At 47.0% G+C, this 13,815-nt stretch overlaps 1 protein-coding gene across 6 annotated transcripts in view; it reads left to right on the top strand.

Annotated features, from left to right (window-relative positions):
• LOC116948869 (dual specificity calcium/calmodulin-dependent 3',5'-cyclic nucleotide phosphodiesterase 1A-like) overlaps nucleotides 1-13,815 on the top strand; it is a 173,163-nt gene that overhangs the window by 133,776 nt on the left and 25,572 nt on the right. For all 6 annotated transcript variants that reach the window (XM_032966060.2, XM_032966084.2, XM_032966074.2 and 3 more), the window contains 5 exons: nucleotides 296-362; nucleotides 2,008-2,124; nucleotides 3,098-3,238; nucleotides 11,327-11,427; nucleotides 13,187-13,312. In XM_032966060.2, the coding sequence (XP_032821951.2) occupies nucleotides 296-362; nucleotides 2,008-2,124; nucleotides 3,098-3,238; nucleotides 11,327-11,427; nucleotides 13,187-13,312 (552 nt within the window). The remainder of the gene's footprint in view (nucleotides 1-295; nucleotides 363-2,007; nucleotides 2,125-3,097; nucleotides 3,239-11,326; nucleotides 11,428-13,186; nucleotides 13,313-13,815) is intronic.

Consider the following 13,815-nt stretch of genomic DNA (forward strand, 5'->3'; position numbering starts at 1 on the left):
TTCATTCCATTAGAGGCCACACAAATCCATGTTCATGTTAGTGTTTCTCCATGAATAATGTATAATCTGTAACATTTGTGCACCATCGTGCATGGAATGTATTTCCAATTAATTTTTTTTTAAAAATTACATTCGATCATGATCACTTCATAATTGTCTCTATTGAGCACAGCGAGAATAATACTAATAAATAAATAACGCACATGCCAGAGCACATTAGATGCACACGCGTATAACCTCTTTTGACAAATTGTGTGAATACCGCATGCACGTGTGTTTTTTTTTACGTGTGCAGGATGTATCGGCGCACATCAAACATGGTCGGCCTCAGCTATCCACCGAACGTTCTGGTGGCACTGAAGGCAAGTTGGGCCCTCGCACGCGATGGAGGAGGTGGACAAGGTGGCTGAGGAGGAGGAGAAGAGGGGGGGGGCTAATATCAAGGCAGAGCAGTAACCTGGCACCACTGAGACATCTGGGCTTGGAATCCAGAAAAAACTGGGTTATTTTTAGAATTGTATTTATTTTTAAATTCAAGAATCTAGAATGCAAAGTAGATTTCAAAGAGGGGGGGGGGGGAAACAGAAAATAACATGGAATAAATCGGGAGCGATACATCCTCAAAATTAGGGACCGACAGGCAGAGTCCTGGCTCACTGCCCTACCGTGGTAAGGGGAACGATCGGGAGCAGTCTATTTATGGAGGAGGGGAAGGAGATGAAGGAAGGGGGAAGGGCAGGGGAAATAAACCGGGGCCTTTAGAGTAGCGAGTTGACGGTCTCAACCCAGTCAACGACTGTCCAACAAGACTTCCATATGAAATCTAGTATTCCACTTAATTTGACATGTTCAAAAGCTATGAGGACAAACATTAAGTTTGGCTGCCATCATGACAAATACGCCAACAGTAGGGCGCGTGCGATGGTGCATGGCCTAATGCTCATTCAGAAGTACTTTTGTGATGTTTCCTTCCAAAGGACGTTCTCGAACAGGAAAGCTCCAAATTGAAATGACTTAACCAAGCGACGTGACGCTGATGAGACGATCGGAACGTAATATGCGAGGATAAAAAAAAAATAATCAAAGAGGGTGCTCGTATACTCCCGCTCGCACGGTCATCAAAGCGGAAATTAAATCGAGTTTGAACGCTGAATTAAGCTCCAGTGTCAAATTATCGGGTATGAATTGCGACAGACCGCGAGCCCGCGACAATACGCCGGCTGCAAACGGAGAAGGAGAGAAACTTCGCAGGTACAGCAACCCCATTTCGGCGCGACGGGACCTTACGAAGCAGGGGTGGTGTGTGGGGGGAGGTTAGGAGTGGGGGGAAATTGGGCTCGCTGCCGCCACCCAAGTGGGAACCACCTGCGGCGGAAACGAAGGTTTTTTTTTTATCGGGAGGGTGAGGGGAAAGGGGTAAGGTAACTAACATACTGGTTTAACACGTAGGCTTCCACGACCAATGTTATCCATAAAAAGAGGTGGGTTTTATTGTTGGGTTAGATTGCGTAAGTAAAAATGTGTCATTGAACCCGCGACCACCCGACACAGCCAATTCTGGCTGTCGCCTGATGAGGCTAGTTGTAATTATAGGTGAAACATCCAACTCGAATTGTAAAATGTTGTGGGTTTACTCTCCAACACGCACACACACACCGGTGTGCCGAACTAGTACCTAACTGGCAAGTTTTGTTTACATGACAAGCCTAATTGGCTTGTGTCGGGTAGTGGCGGGTTTCACGACACATTTATATTTGCATGATCTAAACCCAACAAAAAAACCTCTATTATGGATAAATAACATACTGTGGGAAGAAAAGGCGTCAGGGGAGGGAGGGAGGGAGAGAGAAGGGGAAAGGGAAACAACAACAAAAATGAAAACCCTACGAACAAAAATAATCACGCGGCATATGAAATTAAGTGCTGAGCTCCCACCGAGCGGATGCTCTACATCCGCCCGATACTCTTAGACCGACCTTGCACCGGTTATTCCCTCGTGCTCCGCAGGACGTGCACAAGTGGTCGTTCGACGTGTTTGTGCTGAACGAGGCGAGTGGAGAACACGCACTCAAGTTCGTCATGCATGAGCTACTCACGAGATACGAGCTCATCTCGCGATACAAGGTGGGGGACGCCACGCTGAACAGACGTTATCTCCCATCGCCTGGTTTGCAGGAGGTCGTGGTCTTCGATCCCGACCCTGATGCTTGCTGTATATTTGGAGTTTGCGTGTCTCTCCCTTTCTCTCTCCCCGTGGCCGTGTGGATTTTTCTCCGGGTCCTCGGGGTTTTCCCTCCATATTTAGTGTTTCGATTATTTGGCTGCTATGAATTGCCACGTGATAAGCCACTTAGTTGGGCTATCATTTGTGGCCAGGTCGCTTCTGAAAAAAGAGCGAATAGCTCAGTGGTGCTTTACCTTGTAAAATAAAAATAGATGAAGATGCGTTGCCATAGAGAGGCTGCTCGTGATTAAGGGGTGACTTGAGAGAGCGGGAGAGCCTCTAGAAGAGACATGCAGCCCCGAATAATGGGATCTTGAACGTCCAGTGTGAAGCACACGGCACTTAAGTTTGTTTCATGTGCCTGCAGTATTAACCAGGGCGGCCCGCCGGGTTCGAACTGCAAACCTCTGCAACAAGCAGCTCACAATGCTACTACTCGGCAACATTACCACCCTCTAAGGGAGGGCCAGCACACCTTCAGATAAGATTTACTTAACCCCAGATGCCCCTTGAAAAAGATACTCCTGGTCTCCATAGGTTTTCAGATGGGTATAAAGAACAGCTACACATAGCGGAAGTACTTGCCGCTGGTGTCATCCATGGCTGGGAATTAGACCAACGTCACTGGGATTTCACGGCAATTTACTAACCAGTGTGTGTATGTATATTGAATATAATTCACACCGTATGCAACCAGGTGGCCGAGGGGGGCTTATAGACAACGTGCTAATCGGAGGTGTGGTGTACCACTGCACTCCCACTCCGACACACATTGTTATGTAACGATGCCGCACCGGGCGGGGAGGGGGGGGGTGTCGTAATGGATGATCCGGATGACCGGCGCGTCGTGCTGGCATGCGCTTACCCGTGCAGATTCCCGTTGCGGCGCTGGTGTCGTTTGTGGAGGCGCTGGAGGCGGGCTACAGCAAGCACAAGAACCCATACCACAACCTGGCGCATGCCGCCGACGTCACCCAGACCGTGCACTACCTGCTCCTGCAGTCGGGCCTCATGGTGCGTGCAGCCTCCGACACAAACAAAGACAAAGATCCCCCGTGTCGTCTTAATTGACTGTTGGGGCAAGTGCTGTTAGCGAGCACCTATGACGGCCGGAATGGCACACGAGGGGGTGGGTGACCAGCAACACGCCTGGCCGCATTTGTCTCCCCAGTGACGAAGCTTACACACCACACCAGGTATTTATTTGAGGCTGAGTCGACCTAGAGAAGGCCCAGGAAATCCTCACTGATGTTGGCCGTGAGCGGGAATTGAACTAAGGTCGCCGAGTTTGGAGCACTGCGTGCTAACCGCTAAACTACCACTCCACCCAGCCAAAACATGCGCACGCACGCACACATTCGGGCGCTCATCGACATTCAGGCATGAGCGAACATCTGTGAGCGAGCATCTCTGGGTGAAGTTTTGCGAGCGAGCGCACGCACGAGCGGAAAATTGGAGCGATTTCAGGCGGGCATGCAGGATTACTGAGTCAAACGCGTGCATGCGTGCGTTGCTGCGTGCGTTGCCTGTGTCATTGCTTTGCTACGAGCAAGTGCCCAAAATAAGGATCCCTCGCACTCTCCCTTCCCCACATAGTAAAATGGACTGTTACTTTAACTTCTACTATCGAGCACCTATTACAGCAATTGTGGCATAAGGGGGTGGGTGTGTCCTTGGTCGTGCCTGACCACCTTTGTGTTCCAATTGCGAATGTTTACAACATTGCACTGGGTACTCATTCAAGAGTCAACCTTAGGGGAGGCCAATTATATGTTATGATAAAATTTGCCACTGCCATAAACCATGGCTGGAATTCGAGCTCTGCTGACCATGTTGGCAGTGCAGTGCAGCTAAACACTACCACCACTGTACACACACAATAAAATTTACACACACACACACGCGCACATAGGTTCACGGGCCAGAGTCTCATCTTAATGAAACGGTGGAAGGAAATCGACCTCGGTGATCTTCTTTCTCTCTTGGCAGTGAATAAATTGGGATGGTCTCACCTAAACACTGGATGGAAAAGAACATGAGCTCACTTGTGATTCTGTGCCCCATTGCATTATTCCTCCAGGCTCAAGGCAAGTGCTGACAGCCAGTGTGCGTGTTGGCACCTGGGTTGTGTAAGAGAGGGCACTGTGGCCTCCACCGTCACTCCCTCCCCCCCCCGTGCTCGTTTGTCGGTTATTTATCAAGCTCCTGTTAACCCTTTTCTGTTACAATGACGTACGGGTACATCATGAGTTATTTCTAAAATAAAGTACATTTATTGATACTGATGCTCCCACGAGGCCCTGCAGGAGTGCGTGGCACATTTTGGCGCCAGCTATCATGTAGTGGTCTTGTCGTTACGGTTCTCTGCGGTAAGTGCAATGTCTTTAAAAACAACTGCGCTGTGCCTCTCTACATACAATTAACGCTGAACCGCTTGCACGTTCCGAGATTCAGCGGTGAACAAGGGACACCCACCCCCTGCAACTTGCAGACGTCTCGGAATGGGAAAGGGTTAAGATCAGCACGGCACATGAGAACGTGTGAGGGGCCAACGCCAATCGCGACCGCAACGCTTTTGAATTTACAGTAGAACCTCGGAGATCGAACGCACCAGAACTCGAACAAATCGGTGTTCGAACGATATTTCCGAACATGTTTTGCCCTGGAAACCGAACGAAATTCGGAGGTCGAATGGGCAATCGCGACTTGAAAGAACCTGTACACGGCTGAGACGTGTATGGCCCAGCGTGCATGACGCTTGCCCAGACAAAGGGGACTCCCCTTCCAAACAATAACACCACCACCATCTCCTCACCACCTTCCACTCAAGCCATCAACTCTCCTTACTACAGGTAAAGTGAAGTTCAATGTTCATTTATTTCATTTATTCCATATATTTATTCATTTATTCCATTCATTTATTGTGTTTCTTGTTTTTTTGTATGATTTTATGCATGTAATTACTGTAAACTTCGTGTAAAAATGTTTTATGATGAGAGATTTCTTGTGTCTGGAACCAATTAATGTTATTTACATTAATTCTTATGGGACAAATTAATTCGGTGTTCGAACAAATCGGTGTTCGAATGGCCTTCTGGAACGAATTAAGTTCGATCTCCGGGGTGCCACTGTACATCGTTCATGTTGTCACATTGACGGCCCTGAACCGATGGAGGAAATTACACATGCCTGTGGCCGCGGCCAATATATTCGCAGGCTAACCACTGGCTGGCATCCCATAAAGTGGTACTTATTTAAACGTGCCTGAAGAGTTGATGGGCTGACACAAACTACACCAGACAGTTTGAGTCGACCTAAAGAAGGTCCACACGAGCGTCAAATCACAGAAGGGCATTGAGTCTCTTGTCGCGTGAAAAAAAATATCAACTCTGAAAAACAGTGTTGCAGTTAATCAGTAGCATTAATTTTGTCCCTAATCCCAACCCTTAGCAATCTCCCTTCTCACACACGTCGTTATGGTGGGCCCCATTAACACGCCCGTGAGTTACACTGACTTATTACACCACTAGAAAGCAGCGTGAATCAATAGCTCAGTTCGCCTGCTCACGAGACACCAGTGGCCCCTGATGACTAATTATCTCGCACCGCAATAAACAAGTCACATTGCAGTGGTGCTGCTTGCGTACCAGATTGAGAAGCATGGGCCATCAAGCATTGCATTTAAAATTGTGATACATCAAACTAATTACGATCTCGCGAGTCCACCCTCTGGCACGACAACTAAGACTGCGCACGGCATGTTCTTTCCACATTAACGCTTCGCACACTTCCGTAGATCGGTAGATGTTGAAATTATAGACTGTAGGGGGATTGAGAACCATAGATTCGGCATACCTTGTTTCCTGAGAAGAATTTAATCTGTGGGATAGTTTGAAGGATTTAAAGCATTGCAGACAAAGGAAGAAGTTGACATCTCAAACCAGTACCTAGGCTGGCTTGTTACCACTCCGTGGTTGACCAACTGAATCACCCATGAAGCAATTTGCAAGATGGCCGAGGAGAAGCAACCAAAACATGGCCTGCCTCTTCTTTGTAAACTATTTATTTCGTATAATAGTACACATCGAGGATAGTCTTCTAAATCACCATAATGATATATTATTCTCACTCGAAGAAACATGTTGGTATCTTTACTGTATATGCATTCAAGATAAACACCTGCCAGTGAACTCTCTAAAGAAATTATATTTTAAAACAAACGTCCAATTTTGCTCATAAGTATTTTTTTGCACCTTGCAAAACGTTAAATGCAATATAACCTTCAGGTTAACGGAACTAAGTGTTGCAGAATAACGGGAAGAGATAGAGACAGGACGAACGAGACTGCAAACCGATACATTTTTTTTTATCCAGTCATGACCCCCAAAATCATGAGTATTCATCGACCCGTGCGAGGGTCGTGGTTGGGGGGGGGGGGGGGCAGGTGTGAAGCGTTGCCACGTCTCGTGAGCGGGGAGCGATGTCGTGAACGCCGGAAGCCTCGATGCGAGAGGGTCAAGAAATATTTGCCATTGATGGTTCCATGCGGGACACCTCCCGCGAGACGCTACAGAACGCGCGCGCAATGCCACGCACGTTCGAGGGCCTTCAGCTTGACATTTTCCTAAAGCTCTGGGCTAACATTGTCCTGCGGGGAGAAAAGGCCTTTGAGTTTAAAGGGGAGGATGGAGAACCAGGTGGATCCGGCTTGCGTATTGAATAATAACGGTACTCGTGATGAATTTGTACAACATTTAAATTGCATCTGAGTGAGCGTCGCTACTGAGAATCCATCGCAATTCAACAAGAGGAGAGAAAATGGTGGCATGGACATTAAGATCGCTTCACCGCAATTTGGAATGGATTTCTGAAAATGTTTCTCATTGGGTCCCTTTTCCTGGGGGTCTCTTTGGTTCGATTTGAAACGATAGGTGCTAACCAACGTGTTACCCAAGAACAGCGTTCCCTTACAATTGATTATTGGTTAGGGCCATAGTCCACCACCATAAACGGCATCCGCACAAACCATGGCAGTAGATGCGATACCTGATGCAAAAATGGAAAATTTTAAACTGTCCAATGTGCGACTTTGGTCATCCAGAACAGACCGTGCAACATATAACGACGCAATGACCGATCCACAAATACGAAGGAGACGTCACAGCGATACACTCCGCTGTCTCCTGACGCGGTTGTCTGGCTTGACCACCTGAATGTGAAATTGTACTTGTTGCTCTGCAGCTACATGAGCCGTACGAAAAAGGAGGAATAAGATGGTGAATAAAGCAAGTGGTATAGGTAGGACTGTGGGGTAGAAGTGCCACAGAGGTTAGCTGCACTTTGCTATGAATCCGGTGACCTGAGTTTAATTCCCAGCCATGGCATCCTTTCACCAACCTGCACCGACCAGTGGGGTAAAGTATGGTCGTGCAACCCTCATAACCCACGTGACATGGAGATAGACCTTTATCCGGCAATGGATTGACAAAACCTGTAAATTATTAATTTAATGTTTGAAGGCAGGACTAAAAAATATAAAATTCAAATTGCATTTAATTGGCATGACGAAAGTAGTAGTGAAATTACTTTGCAGTTCAAAATAAGTAAGATATTTTGAGAATTAATTGAACATTTAAGTAATCTCGGCCATATAATGAAAAATGATACGTAGCGTCATTGTGGAGAATATGAAGTAACAGCTATGTAAGCCGGCCTGCGACCCAATTCGCGTGGTGCTGAGTTGACCTGTGAGTTGACCTGAACTCGAGCTGAAGGACGACTCTCGGTGATCAACACAAAAACTGGAATGTCTATATTTTTGGTTAAATTACTTGAGTTACATTCGAGGTGAGCATCTCTCCGCCAGATATACATCCGAGTCAGATGATTAAGCCCACTTCGCTGATGAAAATTTGTGTTAAATTACATTTTACAATCCCCCGCAGGCCGAGAACATTTTTTTTTTGCTTGACACGTTCGATGAGTTATTCCTACTCGGCCAAATTCCTGATGTGGGATGTCAAGCCAACTGGTGAGGCTTCCAGCTTGAAGCGACAGCCAAGTTGAGTTGAGAACGAAACCCACGGAGACGCAGTGGCAGCAGATCAGAACAGCTCGAGTGTGACTTGCGGGAGTGTGCTTTGTGGGGCAAAGCTACTGCTGGGCTGCGACCCAACTATGTATGCACGCACGTTGAACTTCATTCGCGCCGTCCGTAGCCACCCGTGCTAAATCGGAGGTGCGGGGAAGGACAACAAATTAAACTGTAAACTATTTAAACTAAACTATTTTTATTATGCCAGGTAAAACCCATTGAGCCGTGTAGCTTCTTTTCAAGACGCGACCTGGCTACAAATGGTAGTTCGACGAAGTGGCTTATCACGTGGAAATGTATCGCAGACATATTCTAAACGCGTGTTTATACACGTGGAGGAGAAAACCGGAGGACCCGGAGAAAAATCCACGCGAACCACAGGGAGAACGTGCAAACTCCAAATATGCAAACGTCAGGGTCGGGATTGAACCCTGTGCCTCCTGCATACCAGGCGAGGTAGTTAACACCTCGCCACCGTGGCATCTTAAACACAAAAAAGCATTTCTAAATAAATTAGTTTAACATTTATATTTAAAAGTGCATAGCTCCAGTGTCTTCCGAATAAGGTTGAACGGTGAACACAACCACACTTTACACGAGCTGAGTGTCGTCCCCTAATATTCGTGGTTGGTTTTCTCCGGCTGCTCGGACTAAAAAGGAATTGGCCAAACATCCCAATGTCCTACCATCTTGATGCTTTCTTGTATAAATAAATTGCACGACTTATCATCGTTATTAATTGTCATGATTATTCCACTGCTGGATGAAGGCCTCCCCATATTGTTGTCATCCATTACAGTCTTGTGGTGCCATCATCCATCTTGCTCCTGCACATGAATTAGTCACTCCATCTTTGATGATGGTCTTCACCATTGGCTATCATCCTGTTCAGTGACGCCTCCTATCCAAGACCACTTATATATATTTTAACAGTGACTACGACGATGTCTAGAACTTGTGTTCTCTGATCCACGTGTTTCTCTTTTTGTCTCTCTGCGTATTTCCCAGCATGCCTCTCTCCGTGCTTCATTGTGTAATCTCGTTGTTTTGTTCCGTTCTCGTTGTCAGTGTCCACATGTCCAGTCTCCGAGTCATAGCAGGCAAATATGCACCAGTTGAAAACTGTCTTCACTTTTTTATTTTTGCTTTTGGCTATCAAATTCTATTTAACAAGTGCACTCTAACCTGCTCCATCCTGCTCCAACTCTTTGCTTACTCTCTTCTCTCGTGGGTGTGGCAAGCCAGTTTTTTTTAACCACTTGGAATTTCCTTTCATCGGAGTGAGACGCTTCGATAGCCTCCTCCATAGTACGTTCAGCGCTCTGTCATGTGTGGTGGCATCGCAGTGCCTACCTGAGCTTGACGATTGCACTCGTCTCCTAGGAATTAATAGCGGCGTGAGTTTTGGTTGCTTCACTCAGTTGAGGTGGCCTGGTTATTGAAGGCAGCGTTAAAAGTTAGCTTGCAAAGATTGATTTGTGTCTTTTAAACTTCCTCTCGGTGCTAATGTTTTTTTTTCTTCTTCTCTGAAGGTTAAATGTGACTCCCCAATCCATATAACATGGGCTGCAAGGGAATTATCTAATCTACAGCATTGTGTTTTTTGAAACTAGGTGTGCCTTGTACACCCTGATTGCAGGATTGTCTCAAGAAAAAAGCAGTCATACATCACTGATTACCACACATCTGTCATTGGCGGTTGTTAACATGCATTGACTGTGGGACACTAAGAATGCGAACACGCTCACAAGTTTTCACTTTATAAATTACACCCCTGTATAATGAGCAAGTGCCTATTATGTTTGAGAACATTGATGACATTTATAACGGTACATTATTTTTTTTATCAGAATGGCAATCGCTCCTCACACTTCAGACTGTACGATGAATTAAAAAAAATCCAGGTTAGCGATTGATTTATTTCTAAGCGTCTGTTTGCTTTGACAGCGGTGAGATTCGCCTGCCAGTTCAATGGGGTTCAGACAGTGCAATGAATCGTAGGACGAGAGGGCTTCTCATTGAGACAAAGCACATTCGGGAGCATTCAATAACGAGCAAACGCACACACATCACACAAAGACTAAGGTCCCCCGTATAACCTTAACAGAGTATTGGGGAGAGGATGCTGTTAGCGAGCACCTATGAAGCCCTGCGCGGTACACGAGGGGGTGGGTGGCCAACAGCACGCCCGACCATCTTTGTCTGCTCAGTGGTGATGTTTACACACCAGGTACTCGTTTGAGGCTGAGTTGACTTAGGTGAGGCCCAGGATCCGGTTCAGATAATCGTCGCCGTTATTGGCTGTGAGCGGGAATCTAACTCAGTCCACCGTGTTCGCAGCGCAGCGTAGCGCTAACCGCTGCGCCGCCGCTTTCCACAGCACCCACGCACGCACGCACTGGCACCCATTGGAAATGCAACGTAAGTTTTGTACCCAATTGTATTATTTCAATTAACATGCTACGGAATGCACGGTTCTCTGCCCACGCCCTCGCTCACGACCGGTTTTTGCTCGTCGTTTCACGCTCCCCCACTCGTCTCGCTCCACCGTGGCCCCCAATCCTCAAAACTTCGCACGCCAAACCACGGCCGTTTCGCACCACCGAACCCGCGGTGGCGAAATGTTGACTGCCTGGCCTGGTATACGGGAGGTCGTGGGTTCGATCCAGACGCTGACGCCTGCTTTGTATATTTGGAGTTTGCACGAGTCTTTCTCTCCCCGTGGTCGTGTGGATTTTTATTCGGGCCCACCGGGTTTTCCCTCCGCAATTAGAATCAACATGCTTTTAGGGTATTTGGCCACTCTACATTTCCACATGGTGATAAGCCACTTCGTTCAGCTATCATTTGTGGCCAGGTCGCTTCTGAAAAGAGCTCAGTGGGTCTTACTTGGTAAAAATAATTTTTAGTTTATCATCATCACCACCACCACCACCATCCGTGTCCGCCGTGTCCTCTTGATCCCTTGTACCCCAACCTCCTGTGTCTTTGTGCCACCCCTCGAACAGCACTGGCTGAGTGAGCTGGAGACGCTTGCCGTCATCTTCGCCGCGGCCATTCACGATCTGGAGCACACGGGCACCACCAACAACTTCCACATCCAGACGCGGTGCGAGCCTGCAGTGCACACCGCTCACCGAATCTGCTCACCACCGCTCACAAAAACTGCTTACTGCCGCTCACCGAATAATCTGCTCACTGAAACTGCTCACCGCTCACTGAATCTGCTCACTGAATATTCTGCTCACCACTCACCTAAACTGCTCACCGCGATGCGCGTGCACACCATGGTGGCAGCAGTCAGCCAGTTACCCCGTCCATACGACCCCAGCGATTAATCAACCTCCACGTGTTGTCGCTACATGCGTTTTTTATTTACATACGGTGTATTTAATTTCTAAAGTAATTTGTGAAAATATCAAATGTGTCATTTATCCAGTTAGTTAAAGCCAAAGAAATTGCATTGCGGATTTTAGTTTTTGCCCTTGATATTGGTATGGCTATAAAAGGCAAATTGCAATAACTCTTAGGTTATTTTGGTAAAGTCACGTAGATAGGTTCATTTTCTCTGAACCTATCTACGTGACTTTACCGAAAGACCCAAAGAATATGAATTCCTGCAGTCACGAAAGCTTTAAGTCAAGATGAAACAAAACACTACTCACCTATGGTACATCTGACATCTGACTGAGCAGCTACCAATATAATTTGTAATTTTACATTCTCACCTTCCTCTAAATAATTTGCTTGATTAGATGGTAATCATAGTCTTGCTTTAACAGTGCATTATTAATTTTCCATTTAATATTTTTTTTTCTCTTCTTTGGTTCTTTCAACACAAGTGGCCACTTGTTGTGGCCGAAACGTCGTGAGAATTTTTTATTTTATTTTATTATTTTATTCTCATTCTATGTGACATTACCGAAAGAACCAAAGAAGATGAAACCTTGCAGTGACGAAAGCTTTAAATCGAAATGTTTTTTTTCTTTCAAAACAATGTAACATCTCTATGTCAGTCACACAAAATGCTTTGTGTGACATTTTCATTCTAATTATCTGCACGTCTCTGGTTTCACGCACGCACGTGTGTCCGTACGCCCGTGTCCGCATGGACTCGTGCGATTGCGTGCTTGTGTGCCCGTGTATCTGCGTGTCCATGTACTTCTGTGGCTGTGTGTCCCAAGTGCTCTTGAAACCTGTGTCCATGTAATCATGCATATGACCGTGTGTGCTCGCAATCCCACATCTTTTCCCATTTAATATTGCGTCCGCATACTCACGTGCCTATGTATTCACGTGCCCATGTGATCATGCACTCGTGCGCGAACCAACATACTCATCTTCCCATGTACTCACGTGGCCACAAACTCATGTTCCCATGTAGTCACGTGGCCACAAACTCATGTTCCCATGTAGTCACGTGGCCACAAACTCATGTTGCCATGTACTCACGTGGCCACAAACTCATGTTCCCATGTACTCATGTGCCTTCGTGTCCGTTGTGGTGGGGAGCGGTAGTGTAGCGGTTAGTGCGCTGCTCTATGAACCCGGTGACCCGAGTTCGATTCCCGCTCGCGGTCAACACCGGTGGCGATTATCTGAACTGGTGCTGGGCCTTCCCTAGGTGGACTCAGCCTTAAATGAGTACCCGGTGCGGTGTAGTAAACATCGCCACTGGGGAGACAAATGCAACTAGGCGTGGCGTTGGACACCCATCCCATCCCGTGCTGTGCCGGCCTTCACAGGTGCTCGCGAGTAGCACTTGCCCAGTCAGTCTTTGTATGCCTATGTATTGTACTCACGATCCATGCGTAGCGCTCGTGTCCCCATGTATTTGTGCGCTCATGTTGCCGTGTGCCCGGGTGCAGCTCTGACGTGGCTCTGCTGTACAACGACCGCGCGGTGCTGGAGAACCATCACGTGAGCGCTGCCTACCGCCTCATGCAGGACGATGACATGAACATCTTCATCAACCTCAGCAAGGACGACTGGAGGTTGGGGTGCCACTGTGACGAGATATTAACTCCCTCTCCTGGTATACAGTTGGTCGTGGGTTCGATGCCGGCCCTGACGCCTAGTATATTTTGAGTTTGCGTGTCTCTCTCTCTCTCTCTCCACGTGGTCATGAGGGTTTTTCTCCGAATCCTCCGGTTTTTCCCTCCACATTTAAAAACCAATGTGCATTTTAAGTATTTGGCTGCTGCTAAAGATTTCCGCGTGATAAGCCACTACGTTGAGCTATCATTTGTGGCCAGGTCGCTTTTGAAAAAGAGATAAATAGCTCAATGGGTCTTACCCGTTAAGAAAAAAATGTGTTTAATTTTATAGTTTATAGAGTCCACACACTGATCCGCTCGGAGCGAACTCCTCCAGCAAAGTGGCCGTGCTATGGAGTAGTGCAGCAATCAGGTTGATAGAGACTTTTATGAGGGGCCTTAAGTGCAAACACATTTCAATATGCTTGCCAACTTACACCGTCATCCTATCAGACCACCAC

The sequence above is a fragment of the Petromyzon marinus genome, chromosome 2 (assembly GCF_048934315.1).
Source record: "Petromyzon marinus isolate PM22_M1 ecotype Great Lakes invasive population chromosome 2, UKy_Petmar_22M1.pri1.0, whole genome shotgun sequence".
Lineage (NCBI taxonomy): Eukaryota > Metazoa > Chordata > Hyperoartia > Petromyzontiformes > Petromyzontidae > Petromyzon > Petromyzon marinus.